At 59.7% G+C, this 22,766-nt stretch overlaps 1 protein-coding gene across 1 annotated transcript in view; it reads left to right on the top strand.

Moving 5' to 3' along the window:
* Positions 1-22,766, top strand: part of CSPG4 (chondroitin sulfate proteoglycan 4) — a 37,860-nt gene that overhangs the window by 2,418 nt on the left and 12,676 nt on the right. The window contains exons 2-3 of the mRNA XM_021668232.2: positions 16,635-16,798; positions 18,453-21,989. Of these exons, the coding sequence (XP_021523907.2) occupies positions 16,635-16,798; positions 18,453-21,989 (3,701 nt within the window). The remainder of the gene's footprint in view (positions 1-16,634; positions 16,799-18,452; positions 21,990-22,766) is intronic.

The following is a 22,766-nucleotide window of genomic DNA, read 5'->3' as shown; positions in this document are numbered from 1 at the left end:
CAGATGCAGTGTCCAGCTCCTTCTGAGCTGTGTGGGAGGCCCCAGCAGAGAGCCAAGCGCGGGAGGAGATTGGATTTGAGCTGATGCTGGAAGGACAGGCAGAGAAGGAAGGAGGTGACATTCCAGTCGGAGGGTCAGAGTGAGCACAGGGCAGGCAGGGATGGTGACTCCCACACCTCTTCCCTGGCCTGGCATTGCTGACTTTGAAAGGCAGAATGTGAGGGGTTGAAGTGGGACCCAGGAGGGTGTACCTGGCAGGGAGGGCTTGTGTGTTACCTGGGTGGGGACTCAGAACTGATGGGTGTGTCTTAGCGAGCAGGGCCAAAGGGGCACCAGGTACAAGAAATCGAAGCAGGGTAGATCCTGCTGCCTCTGAGGATGGCCTGGGGGGACCGACGGTGCTCAGGACAGGCACTGAGCCTTGTATGCACCTTGTGTGCCGCCCCAGGCCTCTGGAGCAGGGCAGGGCCCAGGGGCCAGCTCCCTTGGCCCAGCCCACCCAGACTCAAGAAAACTGTTCCAGAGCCAAGTGTAACTGAGCCTCCCTCCCTACGCCCGCCCACCCAGGCAGGACAAGAAGGGTCTTTAAGTGCTGCCCGCCCGGGGGCCCGGGGATGGGCCGCACCAGGTGGGCCTGGTGGCTGGCGATGACAGCGGGAGGGGAGTGGGGTGCGTGTGGAGCTCACGGAGGAAGTGTATAGGCTGCGTCTGGGAACTGGGCGTGCTGCCCAGGAGGGGCGGGCAGGGGAGGGGGAGTTGGAAATAGCCCTGACGTCCACACTTACTGGCGCACACAGATGTGGGCACACACTCGTGCACACGGCGACTCTCACAGACCTGGCTGAGGTGGCAGAGACAAGGAGCCCAGCATGGCTACCGCCTCCGTCTCCAAGTCCCCCATCTTAAAGACATGGGCCAGTGGCACTTGTGGGAAAGGAAGTGAGCACAGGATGGGGACGGGTGCCACACTGAACTGTGTTCTATTCAAGACCAGGAGCAAATGAACAGGAGGCTGCGGGTCTGGGCCTGGAGCCTGGTCCCTCCCTGGTCCCCCTGCTCCTTCACCGCCTCGCCCTGACTCCCACCCCATCCAGCTCTCCTCTTGCCTCCAACAGGCCCTCCGCCCCAGCTGTCAGTTCTGTAGAGGCTTCCAGAGCTAAGACTCTTCCTCCAGCTGCGGACTTAGGCCGGGTTTCAAATTTACTGTGTGACTCTTCCTACTGAGTTTGTACGAGAAGTATTTGAATGAACTGAATTTGTATGAACAGTTTTGTACTTAGCTCTCCATGGGGCAAGGGTTCCCAGCTCTCTCCGCTTCTCAGGAGGGTCCGTGACTCCAAACAGGAGAGGCCAGAGCTGTCTATCGCTGTGCTCTTTCCTCCAGGGACACCCCAGCGTGCCACTAACCATGTTGTCAGTCCTGCAGCCCACGGCAGCCCTGCAGGTCAGGAAACAGTCCCCTCTATCTGCTCTTTTTTCATTTTTGAGATGAGGTCTTACCATGTCCCCCAGGGCTGGAGCAATCTCAGCTCACTGCAGCCTCAACCTCTGAGGGTCAAGCAATCTTCCCACCTCAGCCTCCTGAGTAGCTGGGACTTCAGGTGCACACCACCACACCAGAGTAATTACTTTTTTTAGAGACAAGGTCTCACTATGTCATCCAAGCTGGTCTCGAACCCCTGGGCTCAAGCAGTCCTCCTGCCTTGGCCTTCCGAAGTGCTGGGATTACAGGTGTGAGCCACCACACCTGTCCAACATTCCCATCTTACAGATGAGGAAACTGAGGCTCAGAGAAAAGCAGGGACTGTCTCAAGTCACTCTTTGGGCGCACAGGCCATGGTGTTCTCACTCACCCCAACAGCAGCGAGCTTCCCCACATCAGGCCAGGGGAGCAGCCACCCACCATTGGCTCCGACCCCAGCAGGGGAGAGAGAGAAGCCTGCACGGACAGACAGCTCCCCGAGGACGCCAGATGTTTGTTCCTGTCTCCCCATCTCCCACCCACCTCTCCAAACCCCCCCTGCTTTCTCACAGCCTAAGCAAACCCCCTTCAATAAAGCGCCCCCGAAAAGCCAGGGTTTCCGATGAAGCCACGTGTGTCTCTGATGTAGGGTGATGGCTGTAGGGCTGCCGTCAAGGTGGCCTGGTGGCAGGGGTAGGCTCCGCAGGGACAGTGCCTGTCCTGTTGAGCATTCCTGCCCCTCACTCAGCTCCTCCCCATGCCCAGGCCGGCTCCCAGCCTGTGGAAGAGCCCACCGCTGTGCCAGTGCTGACATGCATTACCCAGGCCTCCAGCCATCACTCCTGCTTCAACACGTCAATGTGCGGATCTCCTGCGGCCTAACGGTTTGGGCGTGTCAGCGAGGCTGCCTCCCTTCCCGGAACTTACCGCAGAAACCCCTGACCTCTTGGCCGGGTGCAGTGGCTCATGCCTATAATCCCAGCAGTTTGGGAGGCCAAGGCGGGCGGATCACAAGGTCAGGCGATCGAGACCATCCTGGCTAACATGGTGAAACCTGTCTCTACTAAAAATACAAAAAAAATTAGCCAGGTGTGGTGGTGGGCATCTGTAATCCCAGCTACTCAGGAGGCTGAGGCAGGAGAATCACTTGAACCCAGGAAGCAGAGGTTACAGTGAACCGAGATCACCCCACCGCACTCCAGCCTGAGACTCCATCTCAAAAAAAAAAAAAATTAACTGAGCATGCTGGCAAACACCTGTAATCCCAGCTACTTGGGAGGCTGAGGCATGAGAATCGCTTGAACCAGGAGGCGGAGATTGCAGTGAGCTGAGATCACGCCATTGCACTCCAGCCTGGGCGACGGAGTGAGTGAGAGTTCATCTAAAAAAAAAGTTCTTATGTGTGGGATTTTCCACTTGTGGCATCCTATTGGCGCTCAAAAAGTTTTGGATTTTGGAAGCATTTTGGATTTTGAATTTTCAGACTGAGGATGCTCAACTGTGCTATGCTATGTCCTTCTCTCCCCGAATACATCATCCTCCCTGGTCAAGGTGATCCTGTGTCCCACTGACTGGCTGATCAGATAGAACTAGGCCGTCAGATGATGATCCATAACCACTGGCACCCTTCCACCTCTGCTCACACTGCTCCTGCTCCGTGCAGCCGGCCTTCCCTTTCCCCATCCTCCAAGGCTCAGCTCCAGTATCGCCACCCCCAGGAGCCTGTTCTAACCACAGGTTGCTCTGAGACCCATGACCTGGACTGCCCCTCTCCTGGGGTCCTGCACTCCATCTCTGTGGGGTTACAGGCCTTTCTTCCCCTACCACCTGGCCTCTGCCCCCAGTCCATGACCTTCAGTCTGACACCCAGTAAGTGCACATGTGTGTGCACACACTCACACTCACACACACTGTTGCTCTGCAGGCAAGGAGGGTGTCCCGCCCCGAGACAGCAGCCCCAGGGAAAACCTCCAGCTCAGGACACAGCGCCTTGTTCCACCACCAGGGCAGGCCCTTAGCCTGGGACAGGCCACTCTCTGGGGAGATAAAGGGAGCTGGGGAGAGGAGACCAACTTCCGTTCCCACCTAAGAGCAATCTCTTCCCCCATCCACATTTCAGGAAGAGGCAGCTATAAATACCAGTGGGCCCAGGACACTGATTCCCATGACACCCGGCCCTCCTTGCTCCTTCCTTGGGGCCAGACCAGCTCTCCTGCAGCTGGAGGCCAGGCAGGCAGGCCTTAGGTCTAGCCACACACAGACACACAGATACAGACACATACACACAGACATGCAGAGACACAGACACACACAGGACACATACAGAGACACACACACAGCGACACAGACACACACACACACAGAGACACACACACAAACACAGACACACACATACACATACAGAGACACACACACACGCACACACACACTTCCCACCCTGGTCAATGAAGAAGCAAATCACCCTTTTTGGGAGTTTTCCACTGAGAATGAGCTCCTCCCCGACCCTCAGCCCTGACAGGCCCCACCTCTCCCTCCTCTGAGTCCTGACCTATGGGAACCCATACAGGGAAGCAGGAGGCCAGGTACACAGTGGGTGAACACGGCATTAGAGAGCTCAGGTTGAATTACAGCCCTCACACTCCATGCGTGACCTTGGGCAAGCCTCTTTCTGAGCCTCAGTTTTCTCCTCTCTAAAATGGGGATAAATAATTTCTGCCTCTTACGTGTTGTGAGGATTAAGCAAGACACTTTGCCTGGAATAAGTGCTCAGTGGACATCTGCTCCTGAGGCTGCGGTCACTCTGCTATTGGCACCTTCTTCCTGGGGTGGGGCAGACGGCAACATGGGGGCTTCTGCTTAGGAATCTTTTAATTTTTTTTTTCTTCGAGACAGAGTTTTGCTCTTGTTGCCCAGGCTGGAGTGCAATGGCGCAGTTTCGGCTCACCGCAACCTCTGCCTCCCAGGTTCAAGCGATTCTCCAGCCTCAGCCTCCCGAGTAGCTGGAATTACAGGCATAAGCCACCATGGCCAGCTAATTTTGTATTTTTAGTAGAGACCAGGTTTCTCCGTGTTGGTCAGGCTGGTCTCGAACTCCCAACCTCAGGTGATCCACCCGCCTTGGCCTCCCAAAGTGCTGGGATTACAGGCGTGAGCCACCGCGCCCAGCAGGAATCTTTAAGGAAGATTTCAAGACAGAGGTTGGAGGAGGTGGCCCTGTGAGAGAGTCTGTGTGGGACCAAGTGACAAAGGAGAGGTGGGCTCTTGAGGCAGGGTGTCAGCTAGTGGCCGCCTGCCAGCCCAAGACCCTTCAGAAGGTGGGAGGGGGTGGGGTCTGCATCTGCCTGGCTAACTGGGCTGAGGCGCACACCCCTCTCCCAGTGTGAGAGCAGTGGGGAGAGCCCCTCTGAGGCCCTCCCGGGACCTGTTTCTCCCAAGCCTGACAGCCCCTAGGATGGAGCTCACTGGGCTGGGGCACAGCAGGACCCCCATGTCCCCAGAGCGTGTCAGGAGAAGGGAAGGAGTCGGTACCAAGGGCCTTTTATGGGACAGGGGAGCCTAGAAGCCTGGCTTTTTCCAGCTCTCTACCAAACCCTCTCGAGTCCCTCTCTGGAGGTGGGGGCTTGAGGCCAGGGCCCAGTGACACGAGACAGCTCACTTGCCAGTTACCATGGGACTGTTGCCACCTCTCATGATAGAAGCAGTGGTGGCTGCATCAAGAGGAGCAGAAATCTGGACTGAGGGAGGGGACCACCCTCTCTGCTCTGGGATGCTAGGACCCTCAGGGGCATGGGTGTGTGTGTGAATTCAGAGTAGGGGGAGGTGACTGTGAGATGTCTGCAGAGCGGGGTGCACAGCTCAGGGCAGTGACGCTGGAGGGCCCTGGTCAAGGGGCTGGCCCATGCCTGAGCCCCCAGGCTGAGTTCTCACTGTGTGGGCCCCCCTCCCTGCCCCTGCAACCTTCTCCCCCTAGAGGTGATTCTTCTCCACAGACCCCTGGGCAGGGCCCAGCCAGGCCCCCCACCTACATGTGCTAACGGAATCCAGGCACCTGCCCCCGGCCGAGGTTCCATCTCTGGGTCTCTGGGGCCCATGTGCTTCTGGCCACCCATCTGGAGCCTGGCTGAGTCCCTCCAGGGGTGGGTACTCAGACGGGGGTCTGTCCCGCCAACCGTGGACAGCCCTGGGGTGGGGGAGATATTGTAGAGACCCGAGCCAGCTGGGTGATGATGCCACAGCCCTTGGGCTACCAGGCTCTGCTTTGTGGCCTTGGGTAGACCCCTGGCCCTATCTGGGCCTCTGAGTGGAATCTCTAGGTCAGCTCTAAATTCTGAGCTTGAGCCTCCTGGGAACAGGACAGAGGGCTCTGCCTCTGTCCAGAGAAAGCCAGCTGGTTGTCCTGGGCCAAACAGCAAGGCAGGCTAGGCCTGAAATGGGGCTGAGAAGCAGCCCAGCCTGCCAGGGCTCCCTGGCATTGGAAAGCCACTTTCTTAAGTTGGTGTAGAGCCCTGGGGCTCCCCCGACCCTGGGGGCGAGAGCGGCGGCTCCTCTCCACCCCGGGTTCCCATCTTCCACCTCCTGGCCCCAGCCCCACCCTGCCAAAAATAAACCCAGACCACCCCATCTTGTACCAGCCAGACCCCACCCAGCCCCTCCAGAGCCAATTGAGTCACCACTCAGAGCTGCTCCTTTTTTAACTGTCTGAGTCACCGCTTGTGGCTCCATGACACATGCCCCAGGCTACAGTTACCCCGAAGCCCCCTACAGGCGCGGCCAAGGGAGGAGTCTAGTAGAGGCTGGCAGCAGGTGCGAGTCCAGGCCGTAGCCTTAGCTCCTGAGCTCTCCAGGCCTGGGAACTCACCCTGTAGCAAGCCAGAGACCGGACCTCTCCCTCAAGGTAGTGGCCGTGCCCAAGACAGCCCTTGGGGATCCTGGTGACAAGGTCGATCTCACGGGCTCTGCCCCATGCATCGAATTGCCTCCAACAGGCCTGGGCTTCCCCCACGGAGACTGCCAGGAACGGAGAGTCTCCAGGCCCTGGGGCCTGGGGGCTGGGAATGGGCAAGGCCTAGCCTTCTGGGGTGAAGGAAGCAGACGCCTGCTTTCTCCCCTCCTCACTGGCTCCACCCGGACTCTGACCGCGCTGCCTGGAGTACCATGAAGGCTCTCTGCGGGGCAGAGCCACACCGGAGTCTCCCCTCCCGGCTTCTGTCTCCCCCTGCTCAGGGTCGGCTGGGCTGCAGGGCTCTCCCCGTCTCTCCGTTCGTCTCCCCATCCCGGTCTCTCAGTCTCTCTGCCCCTTCCCACCCTGGCTCTGTCTTTCTGTCTGTTCCTTTTCCGTCTCTTTCCCATCCCGTCTCTGTCTATCTGCCCATCTCTCCAGTCCTGCTCCGTCCTCCTTCCCTTCTCTTTACCCAGTTCCGTGGCTGTCAGAAGGTCTCCCTACCGCCAGCACCCCACCCCTCCCCAGGGCCCCCTCTGCCTTCTCAGAAGACATAGACCCTCACCTCCTCCCATTCCCACAAGGGACTCCAGGCCCCAGGGACCAATCCTGAGAAAAGTTCCGCCCCCCTCAGCCAGGTCCTCCTCCCCTGCCCCAAAGCGCAGGCTACATCCTGTCCCAGGGAGCGTCAGGATTCCACAGGCACTTCCTTGGGGGTTGAGAAAGGCGGGCAGGGGGCCTGGGAAGGGCCCCACCCCCAGCCCCTGCCGGAGTCGGAGCCTGTGCAGCCTCAAACCCGACGTCTCCTGTCTGTGGCTGTGGCCTCCGGCTATAAATAGGGGCTCGGATTCTATTTTCTTTAAAAACAAGCACTAGACTCTGTCACCACAGGCCCAGAAAAGCAGTCTCTGGCTGGGGCAGTCCCTTGAGCCCTCCCCAGCCACTGTGTCCAGGCCCCTGCCTCTGAGCCCTGGGGCCCTGGAGGGCAGAGGAGGCTTGAAAGGAGCCTGGAGGTAAGACACAGTGGGGAGGCCTGGGGCGAGCTCCCAGAGGCAGCCCTTCCCAGCTGGGCCCACGGCCCTCCTGCCCTGGTGGGCCCCTCCCTCCTTTCCTCCCACCTCGTGTCCCCAAGCAAGGTCAGTTTTGTCCCCAAGGCTCACAGTGTAAACGGAGAGAGGTGAGAGCAGCACAGCCCCCTGGGCCACAGCGAGTGTCTTTGCGCCCGAAGTGCAAAGAAGATGCTTTGGGCTGTGAAAGAGCATGAGGACATTTCACAGGCCGACAGGAGAGAAGAGCTGGCCCGCCGCAGGCCCAGCCTGAGCGAAGGTCGCAGGCCCAGCTGGGTGTGCGCGGAAGCAGTGCAGGGTCTAGTGAGGCAGAGGCGAGGAGTGTCCCAGCAGGGGAGCAGGAGACCCTGGCAGGCAGGGCCAAGGGCACACTGGCCTTCAGCACCACCTGGGGGTGTGGCCTGACCCTGGGGCAGTGGGAGCCTCCAAAGGCTTCCGGGCAAGGGTGACTGAGGGAGCGACTTTCAGTCTGGGTTAACTGGGGCTGCTATTAGCAAAGGGAGGCAGGAGATTCATTAAGCCAGGCCAAGGATGGTGACCAGCCGCTTTATGGATGGCACCGGGAGCAAGAGAGGGAGATGAATTCGAAGGAGAATCTGGGGGCAGGAAGGATGGAATGTGAGTCTTAGCCGGCAGTGGCCGTGGGGAGGGAGGAGGAGGAGAGTCCAATGTGACCCTCAGATTTTACTCAGGGGGGACAGGCGGGCCTTCACGGGGCTCGCGAGCAGGCTAGGGGAGAGAGGATGCCGAGTTCTCCTTGCTTTGGGTGGGATTGAGCTTGGGGGCTCCTATGGGTGTTCTGGCATGGACATCTGAGGGACACTGGGGCCCAGAGCCCTGCAAAGTTAGTGCTAGTAAGAGAGAGGTGGTGCATCAGCAAGGAGTCACGGCCTGAGGCCGGGAGAGAAACGGAGAGCCAGAGGGCGTGTGGCAGCGGCGGGCACAGCTCCGGGGGACCCACAGGCTGCAGGCTCCCAGGCAGTTGGCAGGCGGGGGTGCTAGGTGGGAACCTATTCCAGGATAAGTCATGCCTTCCCAGGAGGACAGACGTCAGTCTCAGGATCTCTGGAGGGCCTGGTTAGCCCAGAGGTCTATTAGCAAGGACACTGAGGTTTCCTGGTGCACCCTCCTGGCCTCGCCCTCCCACGGGAGCACCACCAGTGCCGGCGCTTGCTGTGGTGAGACAGCTCTGCCTGATAGAAAACCCCTCGCGCGGGCCAAATGCCACCTCATTTGATCCTTTCGTTCCCTTAGATGCAGATGTTGCCCCCTGCATCACAGGTGCGTGGGCCTCCTGGCTGCACAGATGCCCTGGGCAGGGAATGTGGGCCCTGGGTCCTGTCCTCAAGAGTTTCCAGTCTGGCTAGGCCTGTGGCCACTTAGGCCAAAGGTGGCTCTACTGTACCCACTGTAGTGGCCACACCTCTTGCCAGTTGGCTGGGCTGGTTGGAGGCCAGATGTGTGTCGGTCTCTCCGTCCAGGTCCCCTTTTACAGATGGGGTCACGGAAGACAGAGAAAGCATGGAAGCACATGACTCTGAGTGTCCTGTGCGTGTGCTGGGGTGTGAGCCCAGACCCAGGCGTCTGCCTGGATTCAGTTGGGGGAACCGAGGAGGAGGCACACAAGCTGCTGTGCACAAGCTGTGCCACCAGAGTTCAGGGCCAGGCGTCCAGACCCACAGTCACCATTTCCTCTGTTCTTCCCTCGTCCCAATCCACACACTCACTATCTCCAGGCCCAGCCCACCAGGCTGGGGAAGCCCCGAGACGCCGCCCGCCAGACAGCCCTGTCTTCGGCAGTTTCTGCTGCCAGAGCCAAGGGGAGACTCAGAGATGAGCCATGGGCTGCCTGGTCCTGGAGGCTGCCCAGGAGAGAGCCTGGCCCTCAACCTCCTGGGGGCAGCTCCCACCCAGACCCCCTGCCTCTCCGCCCTCCTCTCAGATCTCCAAACCCCCAGTGGGCAGGGCTGGCACTTATCACTGGCTTCTGGACTGAGTCATCCCTTGCAGAAGGGTCCTTCCTATTCAGCCAGCCCCAGAGCCAGAGAGGCGGGGCTGCCAAACCGCCCAAGGAGAGCAGATGCTTCCCTCTCTCCTCGCTCCCCCCTCCACCCGGCCCTGACTGAAGAGCCCCGGGGAACAAGAAGGGAAAGAGTGTGTCTTCCCCTGGCTGGTGTCCAGCTCTCACACCCTCCTCCCGCTGGAGCCATTGGCAGATGCTCCACTTCTGATCCACAGGCAGCATGCAAACCCCACCGCGCCTCTCTGGGTGCACACACTGTGCCCGTGCCCCACTGACACCCACAGCCCCCAGCTCAGGATCTACATCCGCAGGATCCTCTGCTCCGTGGGCTAGCACGGGGACTGCCCTCTCTGAGCCTCAGTTTCCTCACCTGTAAAACGGGAGATGCCTCCTAGGAGCCCTACTAGGGCAGGGGGGCTGGGCAGTGCCAAGTCAGGGTCCTTCATTCTTCTCTTCCCTGCCAGAAACCTGACCCCAGCCTGGGTCCACTGAGGTGAGGGTCCCACATCCCCTAGGGCCAGGAAAGTGGGGTAAAGGAGGATTTGGAAGGGGCCTGGAAATCCACCCACCTCCCCGTACTAGGAGGAAAATTATAAGGCAGGGAAAAGCTTCTTGGAACCGCTCCCAACCACAGCCACCCCACCCTCCTTGCCTGAGGCCTGGGGAGCAGCAGGGCTTCCACAAAGACACTATTGAGGCTCTGTTTCCTCCTCCCGCAGCCCAGCCCTCCAGCCTGGGTGGACTCTGGGCAGCTCCTTCCCTCAAAACCTCTCATTTCCCCTCCTGCTTCCTCCGTGGTCCACAAGGCCCCGGGGTTGGATCCTGTGGCTGGAAGCCCAGGGCGCGGCCCCTCTCAGCCTCTGTGGACCAAGCTTGGCTTCTCCCACCCCACCTGCCCCTGCTTCCTCTCATCTTCTGGACGGGCTTCCTCAACTGGAAATGGTCCCCAGTATATGCCCCACTACGTGGGTGCCTCAAGGCGCTGGATTAGAGGACAGTAGCTGAGGCCAGTGGCCAGGGTCAGGGTCCAGCCAGTAGATAAGGAAACTGTTTTCCTCCCTGGCCTCCTTGGCCTTGCAAGGGACCGGAAGGGCAACCGAACAGAAAGTCAACCGCCCTGAGCCTGCGTCTCATGACTCGAGAGTTCCTGGGGCAAGAAGGGATGGGGCTGCCCTGACTCCGGCAGAGGTCTCTGCAGCTTTAGACGTGGAAGCAGTCACCCGAGCAGGTGCCTGGCACCCCAGCACCCCACTGGAAAAAAGCAGTGTCTCCTGAGAGGATGGCTGCTGTTGTGAGCTCCGTGGGATTTGGAACTAATCCACTGTTGTCCGCGCTGCGGTAGCTCACGGGACAGGAGAGGAGCAGGCAGTCCGTGTGGCCCTGGGTGGTGGAATCCCAGTCTGGGAGTAGCTGGGAAGAGTGGCCAAAGAGCAGTGAGCTCTGTGGGGTCTGCAGGTGTGTGAGCGTCTCCAGGCAGCCCACCCTGGCCAGTGATGAGCCATCTAGCCTGGGCCCTGGCGACCCCAGTGTCATCACTGGGCAGGTTATGTTGTCCCCATAGTCTGACCTTAAGCCTCCCCTGTAACCTTCCCTCTTGTTAGCCTCAGAGTAACAGGGTTCGGGGAGGGTGATAGCTCAGGGTGGATGGCTGAGCCTTGGGGGGTGTGCCAGGAGGAGGTTTGGGAAGGGCTGATGCCCGAGTAGGCACACCAGACAGCTTCTCCCTTGCCTGGGGAGCCCAGGGAGGCAGATGTGCTGGGAAGGGGAGCCTCCAGTCATGGCTTAGTATCCAGAGCCCACAGCGGGGCCAGCCTTGGACCCGGCGCACCTCCTCCTCGCCCGCCTTGCCTCCACTCACGTGTGCACACGTGACACTGACCCACACTCCTGCACATGCACTCGCCCACGCCTGCCTGCTGGCTTGGAAGTAGATTGCTGGCGGAAGAAAAAGCGGGGAGTCCCTTGGAGGGGAACTGACCTGAAGTCTAGAGGGCTGGGTGACCTCAGCGGGGGTCCGCTGCTGGGGAAGGGCACCTGGCCCGTCCATGCTCTCACATAGCCGGCATCCAGCCGCCAGGTGGGCCACGCCCTCGCCGTCACCCTGCCACACACACACGCATGAGAGGAGACAGCTCTTCAACCGGCCTTGGCCCTCCCAGAGCACCCCACCCCACAGCCCCCTCAGACTCCCTCACCCCTGCCTGCCCAGACCTGGAGCCAGGATCTCCACCCCTAGTGCCAAACCCCAAGGGGCTATGCTGGAGAAGTCCGGCTTTGCCTTGGAGCAGGGCCCCTCCATCCTCAGCAGGTGAGCTGGGCATCCCCTCCTCACTCCCGTGCGCAGCAGCAGGCTTGCTGCCCATGTCCCACCTCCTCCATCCCCTTCCTCAGGCCTTGGTCTGGATCTGGATTCAGTCTTTATGAAGGAGGGCATCTTTATAGCTGCTTCTCAGTTTTAATAACTTTCTCCCATGTTAGCTGTTTCCATTCCCATCACTGCTATATTTGTGACGGAGTTAATGAATGAATGAATGAATGGGTCTCCCTTATTCATTCCACCTCTCACCTCCTGCTCTGTCTCTGTGGCACTGGGTGTCCCTCCCCACCCTACAGATGTCCAGGTTTCCTGCCCCCACCCCCAAATGTGGGCACAGGCACTCCCTACCGGCCACCCTGCCCGGCAGCTCCGGACTCCCAGACTTTCTCCCTTATAAAGTCAGGCGGCAGCAGACTCCCAGGAATGCTGCTGCTCCCATGACGCAGACCAGCTGTGGGGCTGCCCCAGGCAACTGGAAATGTGGCGGGAGTGGGGCACACAGAGATCCGTTGCCAGAGAGTGGGGTGCAGTGGGGGTGCCTGGGTGGGTGGGGCTCACATCGGTGCTGGGACCTGCCGGCTCTCTTTCTGCTTCTCTTTGTCAAATCGCTTCTCCTCTGGAGCCTCAGTTTGTCTGTCTGGAAAGTGGAAGCTGAGTGCCCTACCGCAGGCTTGGACTGCAGAGAACGCTGACATTGTGGGACTCGGCACCCAAGGAGGGTGGAGCTGGGCCCTCCAGACTGTCCTGGGTGATGTGCCCAGGGACAGCCAGGATGGGGCAGAGGGAGGAAGGAGCCAAAGGCAGAGCTAGGGGGAGACCAGGGGGAGCAGAGGCAGAGCCCGCTGGCAGGGATGGCCAGAGGTGAAGGAGAGATGGGGTACAGACAGGGACAGAGGCAGCCTCGCCCACCCCTGGGGCTTCTGAGGACTCAGAAGGAACAGGACCCGCAGCAGCCTTCAGACTGGAAGAGACATCTGTGCCTGAGACTGGGCCCTGGCCTGGCTGGGGAAGGTGGGGTCCTGGCCAGGGTTAGGGCTGATGGGCAGAGATGCTCCCCTCACAGTGACCCCTTGTCCCCAGAGCCTGGTGTCAGACAGAGGGCTGGGCATCGGGGTGGAAGTGGGCCTCATGGGCCCATCCACACTCCTCCTAGCAGTACCTCCAGGGAGCCAGGAGATGCCAACGCAGCTCATGCCCTGCCAGAGGGGGCTTGCTGAGGACCTCGACCTAGGCTTTCTCTACCCACTGAGAAGGGACTTGGCAGGGAAGGAAACAGGCTTTTTCTGTGCCCCCAGGCCTAGGTCTCAGGAAGAAGGATGGAGCCACCCCACCCTCAGGCCCAGACAGCAGTGCCCTGTTCATGGGGAGGAAGGGTGGGAAGCCGTGAGGACGTACCCACCTTTAGCAAACCTCTCTATGGGTGCCGAGCAGGAGGGGTGGGAACCCTCCGAGAACACACGGCCCCTTTCATGGAGCCAGGCCCAGCCAAGTCATGGCAGGCGGGCACTGAAGGGCAGGACAGGCCTGGGCACAATCGTTGCTCTTGTCCTGGCAACTCCCAGCCCACACACACGCACGCACACACAAACACACAGCCTTAGGCAAACCCAAAGCACGCCCCCGGCAGCCACCCACACACTTGCGCACACACACAAATACACGTCTATTAATATAGAGCCCTGGACGCTCACCAACACGCCTTCCAGAGAGAGAAGCCCATACACGAGGCACTCTCCCTGCCCCTCCCACGGGCCCCAGACCTGTGGGGCATTCTGCTCTTCCCATGCCCAAGGCTTGGCACCTCCAGGCAGCCCACGCCATTAACACTCTGCACATCCATGTGGACAGCAAACTCCCAGATCAGGGAGGGACCCCCAGGACTAATCCCCACAGTCAGGAGGGGGAAGGGGTGGGAGGGAATGCCCATTTTACAGAATGGTGACACTGAGGCTTGAAATGGGCTCTTTCTCCTGGCCCAGAGGGCAGCCCATGGAGCAGCTGCAGGTCTGGACTGGTGTTTTGATTCATCATGAGTCCTCTTGACCCAGGAGTCAAGGGCAAGTCTGATCCACAACCTGTGCTGATGTCTCCCCACAACCTCCTCCATCCCCAGTCAGGTTGCTGAGCCTGGCTTGACCCATTCTACTCTTCCCTCTACTTGTCTGCCTTCAAGTTAGCCAGATGCTCTCGGAGGTGAGGGAGCAGAAACCCTCCTTGCCCCACCCAAGGGGGACCTGTTACCCCTGCTAGTCTCTCACTTGGCCTTGCTGCGGTCCTCTGAGACTGCCTATTCCTCCCTCTCTGTGATGCTACACCACTGTCACCTCCTCCAGGAAGTCCTCTGGATTGACTCCTAACTTATCATATCTTTATCCTGCACACCCTCTCCATATGAAGCCCCTCTTCAACTGCCCCACACCACCTCCAAGGGATTCTGGGTTCTTGCAACTGCAGTCCCTCAGAGACAGTAAGAGGGGCAGAAAAAGGAGACCAGGAAGAGGGGGAGTAGCACTGTCAGAGTTTCCAAAGCTCTGGCCAGCAAGGCCTCAGAGGCCTCTGTTGGGATGGGGGGCTGCCTGGCTATGCACTCCAGCAGCACAAGGCAGCCTGTGTGAGCCCCTCCCGCTCAGCCCCACAGGAAGCAGCAGGGCCCAGCCCCTCAATGGACCCATTCAGACCCCAGCACTCTGGAGAGTACCTCTGCTTCCTGCCACCCTCCCACTCTGGCCAAACAGGCTCTACTCTCTCCTGCTGGGAGGGGGTTGCGGGCAGGTGGTTCAGTGGTTAGGGCCAACCAGCTACTTCAGTTCCTGTCTGGCCCAGAGTCCTGACATTGGCCAGGTCCTGGAGGGTCTATATATACCTTTAGTTCAAGGGTGGGTAGGAGCAGGGACATGTGCCCCCTTCCCTGTGGGCGCTGGGCAGGTAAATGTTTAGCAATGGGCTATTTGGGGGAGGGGGATCCCTGATTTGCAATATTTGCCTCTTTTCCTGACATAAATATTCTCATTGTGGGCAGTACCACCTGACTCTCAAAATTCCTGAAAATTCAACAGTGGGCTCCTGGCAGCTGCTGTGAGCCGCTCCAGCCGGTGCCAGGGGTGGCTCCATCCTGCAGGGGCCATGTGCTCCCACCCCTTGTGCGACAGCCTCCCTCACTTTGCTGTGTTTTGCTCTTAGAAATCAATGTCTTTGCAGATAAGACACCCCTGTAGGTGGCCGCCACCTGCAGTTACCTGGTCTGCCCCTTGCTGGCACCGAGCTGTGCAGGGCCTGCTGAGCCTGCTGGGCCGCCCCCGGGCAGATGGGCTGCAGTGCTCGCTGGATTCCCTTAGCTCCCTAGACAGGGTGCTGGTGTCACCAGCAATGCCGGCAGGAGGAGCTAACTAGAGGGGACTTCACTCAGCCCAGGGGGCTCTTACGGGATCTTCCCTGGACATCCCTCCGGGCATACAAGTCTCTGACTTCTCCAATGGCTGAAGCTACTTCCTGGGGCAGATGGCAGCTGGCTCAGGCTGGCCACGGACCAGCACATGTGGGGCCAGGGCCAGATCACCCCTATCAAGGCCGTCACTCGCTCTGGGAGTTTGAGGGAAACCCAACAGGGATGAAACACCATTTTTAACCTGTGTTTGTCTGTCCTGCAGCCCTGGACATCTGCAGGCAAAGTCAAAGTTGTATTTGGTTCTTATCACCACAAAAGGCATGGACCGGAAGTTGTGGCAGCAGGTTGGAAGTCAGGGAGGCTAATCTGGGGAGACTGCCTGGAGGAAGCAGCAACTCTAGAGGAGGAGTCCCGGTGTGGGACAGAACGGGACCGCACGGGAATCACTGACCCCAGGCAAGCCCAGCCCTGGCCTTCTGCCTGGGGAGGCCCTCTTTGGCCTGCCCAGCAGCCCTTCAGCCCCTCCCAGGCCCTGTCTTCAGCCTCAGCTTGAGTGGTGGCCTGGGGAAGTTGGGAACTCAGCTGTTCTCATCCCTGATTCCTTGGCCGCAGTGGAAACAATGGGGCCGGATCTGACTGCTCATCGGGGAGTGTGAATAGCTCTCCAGCAGGAAGCTATAGCGGGGGTCATGGAGGAAGTTTGAGCCCACTTTGGTCTGACACTGCACATGGTCTCCATCTGGCCTCAGAGCCTTTGCTCCTTGGCAGACTCAGGCCAATAAACTCCCGCCCCCACCCTCACTGGCAGCTGGAAGAATGGCCTGAGAGAGAAGCGGGAATAGATGGGCCACGCTGACACCACCACCAGATCCCAGCTGTGGCCTCGGCCAACCCGTGGAGGTGGGGCATGGCACGGCAAGCGCTGCACAGGAGCCCAAGCGCAAGGACATGTATGAGAAGGAATTTGAGCAGGGATCAGTCTGGATTGGAGGTGGTTCTTTAGAAACTCCATTCCTCGGGGCTATGACCACCAAGCCAGGTGATTAGGCCAGTGATGTTTTCCTTTGGAGCGGGTAGGGGAGCCAGACGTGGGAGAGAGACACCGCTGGGGCCCAGGGGAGGTGAGTCAGCGCTGGCAGGAGCCTCTGGCTCCAGGAACCTCCAAGGAGGAGACCTGAGTTGCTGGGAATTTCTGGGTCTGGCCTCCTGGAAAGTCAAGGTCTGGGCTGGACACAAGGCGAGGCTGTGCCTTCTTCCGGTGCCAGGACCGAGAAAGAAGATGCTGGGATCTGGGCAGTGCTCAGAGGCAGCACCATATAGGAAAACCGTGAGGGTGCGCCAGCATGGACCCCTCCCTGCAACCCACCCGTCCCTCTCCACAGCACCTGGCCTCCTCCAGGCAACAGTCTGAGCCTTGACCACAGCGCCCTCTCTCATACAGCTTCCTTCTTCGGTGAGAACCACCTGGAGGTGCCTGTGGCCACCGCTCTCACTGACTTAGACCTACAGCTGCAGTTCTCCACGTCCCAGCCCGAAGCCCTCCTTCTCCTGGCAGCAGGCCCAGCTGACCACCTTCTGCTGCAGCTCTACTCTGGACGCCTGCAGGTCAGTGACGTCCCCCTGGGATCGGGGCAGGTTTCTTTCTCTAGCTTTGAGTGAACCACAGCTGGCTGTGTGACCTCGTGTAGGTCACTTTTATCTTGGGGGTCTCAAGTTCTCCATTGTGAAATGGGCAGCAGCATCCCAGAAATGGTAAATCCTTCATGAACTGGCTCTGCCCGCCGGCTCCTCCAGCCATGTTTCCCACCCACCACAAGCCCTCACTGGTTCTTTGTGCTCAGACTGCACTGAACTGCTTTCAGTTTCTGGCCATCTTACAGTCGCTTGCTGCCAGGCCTTTGGTCGCCACACTTCTTCTGCCAGGTGCGTGCCTCACCCATTCCCTGCACCTGCCTAACTCCAGCCTCTCCTTGAAGTCTCAGTGCGAGCATCCCCTCCTCCTGGGCTAGGTCCCCTCCTGGGCCCCCACTACCCCTGTGCATCCCGGTGGCACTGCACCAATTTCTCTGCCGCACCACTGTCTGTCCATGACAGTAATAGCACCAGTGCTGCCTCGGCTTCCTCATTTCCCCATTTCATCCTTCAAGACACCACAGGCTTTGTTAGCAATGAGTCTTGTGGCTCTTTCTTGAGTCTTCCCTCACACCATGAAGAGTTTAAGAACCCAGGGTCTTAGTCCAAATTTGGGGCAGGCTGGGTGCAGTGGCTCACACCTATAATCCCACCACTTTGGGAGGCCAAGGTGAGAAGATCACTTGAGTCTAGGATTTCAAAACTGGCCTGAGCCACACAATGAGACACCATCTCTATTTAAAAAGAAAAATGAATTTGGGGCAGCCGTCTCCTTCCACACCCCGGTAGGGAGAGGACTAGTGCTTGGTCAGTCTGCTGCTTGTCATTGCTTCTTATTGCCACAAGGTGTCACTGTTGAACACCAGCGTGGTGCAGTCTGGCGCTGATAGCTGTTCAGTTTTGTGGGTACAACGATGCCACACCCCTACAGAGATGCTCCATACCAGAACTCCAAAATTACAGTTCTTAGTGCTCTGGTTCTGCAGTTCCCATACTCTGCCACCTCCCATTCTACCATGTGGGAGCACTGTACCAGAGCCATTTCTGGTGTCAATGTCATGGGGACGAAACAATGTCCTTCATCTCTCCCCAAGACTTCCCTCTACCCCAGGTCGGGGAGCTGTTTTTCAGAACACAGGGCATTTAAATTCTCATTTAAAAATCAGTCTATCCCTGAACAGTGAGCCTGGCTGCCTTCAGTGATCCCAAGAAACTTTGCCCTGTTGAGGGGGACTGATCAAGGGATTCCCAGTTACCCATTATTCCAGGGTTGAAATCCAGATTACAAGACAATATTTCTGGCATCTCTCACTCAAGGAAAGAGAGGAATAATTTAAAAATACAGGTTGGATTTCTAGGAGAGCATCTTGCTGTATGTCAGTTCCTTGTGGGCGGGACCACATCCGATTCACATCAGGACCCCCAGACCCCATCCAGGCCTGACCCAGAGTTCCCTTTGGTGAGTAAGTAAAGAGACGGCAGGAAGGCAAGAGGAGTGGCACCTGAGGCCCTTGTCCTGGGTTTTCTGCTCTGGGGCCCCAACTGTGAGGAACCCACTATGCTTTTATAAGGGAAATGATGGATTCAAAGTGCTGTCCCCCATCTGCCATTCCCTGTCTCTCCTCAGGTCAGACTTGTCCTTGGCCAGGAGGAGCTGAGGCTGCAGACACCAGCAGAGACACCGCTGAGTGACTCTATCCCCCACACTGCAGTGCTGACTGTCTCAGAGGGCTGGGCCACGTTGTCAGTCGATGGGCTTCTAAACGCCTCCTCTGCAGTCCCGGAAGCCCCCCTAGAGGTCCCCTACGGGCTCTTCGTTGGGGGCACTGGGAGTCTTGGCCTGTCGTACCTGAGGGGAACCAGCCGACCCCTGAGGGGGTGCCTCCATGCAGCCACCCTCAATGGCCGCAGCCTCCTCCGGCCTCTGACCCCCGACGTGCATGAGGGCTGTGCTGAAGAGTTTTCTGCTGGTGATGATGTGGCCCTGGGCTTCTCCGGGCCCCACTCTCTGGCTGCCTTCCCTGCATGGGGCACTCAGGATGAAGGAACCCTGGAGTTTATACTCACCACACGGAGCCGGCAGGCACCCTTGGCCTTCCAGGCAGGGGGCCGGCATGGGGACTTCATCTATGTGGACATATTTGAGGGCCACCTGCGGGCTGTGGTTGAGAAGGGCCAGGGTACCGTACTGCTCCACAACAGTGTACCTGTGGCCGACGGGCAGCCCCACGAGGTCAGTGTCCACATCAATGCTCACCAGCTGGAAATCTCCGTGGACCAGTACCCCACGCGTACTTCGAACCGTGGCGTCCTCAGCTACCTGGAGCCACGCGGCAGTCTCCTTCTCGGGGGGCTGGATGCAGAGGCCTCTCATCACCTCCAGGAACACCGCCTGGGCCTGACACCAGGGGCCGCCAATGCCTCCCTCCTGGGCTGCATGGAAGACCTCAATGTCAATGGCCAGAGGTGGGGGCTGCGGGAAGCCTTGCTGACACGTGACATGGCGGCTGGCTGCAGGCTGGAGGAGGAGGAGTACGAGGACGATGCCTACGGCCATTATGAAGCTTTCTCCACCCTGGCCCCCGAGGCTTGGCCGGCCATGGAGCTGCCTGAGCCATGTGTGCCTGAGCCTGGGCTGCCTCCTGTTTTTGCCAATTTCACCCAGCTGCTGACCATCAGCCCACTGGTAGTGGCCGAGGGCGGCACAGCCTGGCTTGAGTGGCGACATGTGCAACCCACGCTGGACCTGATGGAGGCTGAGCTGCGCAAGTCTCAGGTGCTGTTCAGTGTGACCCGAGGAGCACGTCACGGTGAGCTCGAGCTGGACATCCCGGGCGCTCAGGCACGAAAAATGTTCACCCTCCTGGACGTGGTGAACCGCAAGGTCCGCTTCATCCACGACAGCTCTGAGGACACCTCCGACCAGCTGGTGCTGGAGGTGTCAGTGACGGCTCGGGTGCCCATGCCCTCGTGTCTGCGGAGGGGCCAAACTTACCTCCTGCCCATCCAGGTCAACCCTGTCAATGACCCGCCCCGCATCATCTTCCCACATGGCAGTCTCATGGTGATCCTGGAACACACACAGAAGCCGCTGGGGCCCGAGGTTTTCCAGGCCTATGACCCAGACTCTGCCTGCGAGGGCCTCACCTTCCAGCTCCTTGGTGCTCCCTTGGGTCTCCCCGTGGAGCGCCGAGACCAGCCTGGGGAGCTGGCAACCGAGTTCTCCTGCCGGGAGTTGGAGGACGGGAACCTGGTGTATGTCCACCACAGTGGCCCAGCACAGGACCTGACGTTCCGGGTCAGTGATGGACTGCAGGCCAGCCCCCCAGCCACACTGAAGGTGGTGGCTGTCCGACCGGCTATACAGATCCGCCGCAGCACAGGGCTGCACCTGGCCCAGGGCTCCGCCATGCCCATCTTGCCCTCCAACCTGTCCGTGGAGACCAATGCCGTGGGGCAGGATGTGAGCGTGCTGTTCCGCGTCCCCGGAGCCCTACAGTTCGGGGAGCTGCAGAAGCAGGGTGCTGGTGGGGTGGAGGGTGCTGAGTGGTGGGCCACGCAGGCGTTCCACCAGCGCGACGTGGAGCAGGGCCGCGTGAGGTACCTGAGCACCGACCCACAGCACCACGCTGAGGACACCGTGGAGAACCTGGCCCTGGAGGTGCAGGTGGGCCAGGAGATCCTGAGCAATCTGTCCTTCCCAGTGACCATCCAGAGAGCCACTGTGTGGATGCTGCGGCTGGAGCCACTGCACACTCAGAACACCCAGCAGGAGGCCCTCACCACAGCCCATCTGGAGGCCACCCTGGAGGAGGCAGGCCCAAGCCCCCCAACCTTCCACTATGAGGTGGTTCAGGCTCCCAGGAAAGGCAACCTTCAACTACAGGGCATGAGGCTGTCAGACGGTCAGGGCTTCACCCAGGACGACCTACAGGCTGGCCGGGTGACCTATGCGGCCACGGCACGTGCCTCGGAGGCAGTCGAGGACACCTTCCGTTTCCGTGTCACAGCTCCACCATATTTCTCCCCACTCTATACCTTCCCCATCCACATCGGTGGTGACCCAGACGCACCCATCCTCACCAACGTCCTCCTTGTGGTGCCTGAGGGTGGTGAGGGTGTCCTCTCTGCTGACCACCTCTTTGTCAAGAGTCTCAACAGTGCCAGCTACCTCTATGAGGTCATGGAGCGGCCCCGCCATGGGAGGTTGGCTTGGCGTGGGACACAGGACAAGACCACTATGGTGACATCCTTCACCAATGAAGATCTGTTGCATGGCCGGCTGGTCTACCAGCATGATGACTCCGAGACCACAGAAGATGATATCCCATTTGTTGCTACCCGCCAGGGCGAGAGCAGTGGTGACATGGCCTGGGAGGAGGTACGGGGTGTCTTCAGAGTGGCCATCCAGCCCGTGAATGACCACGCCCCTGTGCAGACCATCAGCCGTGTCTTCCATGTGGCCCGGGGTGGGCGGAGGCTGCTGACGACTGATGACGTGGCCTTCAGCGACGCTGACTCGGGCTTTGCTGACGCCCAGCTGGTGCTGACCCGCAAGGACCTCCTCTTTGGCAGTATTGTGGCCGTGGATGAACCCACGCGGCCCATCTACCGCTTCACCCAGGAGGACCTCAGGAAGAGGCGAGTCCTGTTCGTGCACTCAGGGGCCGACCGCGGCTGGATCCAGCTGCAGGTGTCCGACGGGCAACACCAGGCCACCGCGCTGCTGGAGGTGCAGGCCTCAGAGCCCTACCTCCGTGTGGCCAACGGCTCCAGCCTCATGGTCCCTCAAGGAGGCCAGGGCACCATTGACACGGCCGTGCTCCACCTGGACACCAACCTCGACATCCGCAGTGGGGATGAGGTCCACTACCACGTCACAGTCGGCCCTCGCTGGGGACAGCTGCTCCGGGCCGGTCAGCCAGCCACAACCTTCTCCCAGCAGGACCTGCTGGACGGGGCCATTCTCTATAGCCACAATGGCAGCCTCAGCCCCCGAGACACCCTGGCCTTCTCCGTGGAAGGGGGGCCAGTGCACACGGATGCCACCCTACAAGTGACCATTGCCCTGGAGAGCCCACTGGCCCCACTGAAGCTGGTCCGGCACAAGAAGATCTACGTCTTCCAGGGAGAGGCAGCTGAGATCAGAAGGGACCAGCTGGAGGTGAGGAGCTGGGGGCGGTGAGCGGGGGTGTGGGCCAGGTAGAGGCCTTCCTCCCAGCCTCCATGCCGGGTACACACATGACCTGGGCTGTGGCGGCTCCAGGTTGCATGTGTGCACAGGTCTCAGATGTGCTCCCGTCTATGTTGTGTTCCTAAGACTTTCTGGGGAGCTTGCTGTACCCCATCCTCCTGGAAGTTGTGTGCAGAGGTCATGATGGCGTGGCTGAGCATGCAGATTCCTGGGCCCCCCAGCCCCACAGAATCTCTGAGGTGGAGCCCGAGAATCTGCATTGCAGTCAGTTTCCTGGGAAGGCATCATGGGTCCTGAGCTTTGGGCATTGCTGACCGTGGAGACAGGCCGCTGCCCTTCAGACCCCCATGTTCCCCGCTCTTTTCTCAGAGCCCAGACTGGGTCCAGGAGGGTCTATCAAGGGCTTCTGCCCACCCGGGAACCCCACAGAGCAGCCACGGGCCCTCCAGCAGGCTCACAACTTGCGCTGTGACCTCAGGCCGGTCCCTGCCCGCTCGCGGCCTCACTCTCCTAAGCTCTCTTTCTGGTCTGCACGTCTGGAGCTTGGGGCGGATGGCAGCCAGCAGTTCTGGCCGCAGGTTGGGCTCGCGGGATGAGGCAGCGTTTGGGCCAAGCTCTGAAGAGCACAGGCCATCTGAGCAGAGTATGGGAAGTGGTATTCCAGGCAGAAGGAACATTCCGGGCAAAGGCACAGAGCAGGAATGTGTTTGGGGTAGTTTAGCCTCTTGTGGCTGACCCATCAGGTGA

This window comes from Aotus nancymaae, unplaced genomic scaffold (genome assembly GCF_030222135.1).
Source record: "Aotus nancymaae isolate 86718 unplaced genomic scaffold, 86718_ANA_hifiasm-v0.15.2.pri h1tg000003l, whole genome shotgun sequence".
Taxonomy (NCBI): Eukaryota; Metazoa; Chordata; class Mammalia; order Primates; family Aotidae; genus Aotus; species Aotus nancymaae.
This window is presented reverse-complemented; position numbering and strand designations above follow the sequence as displayed.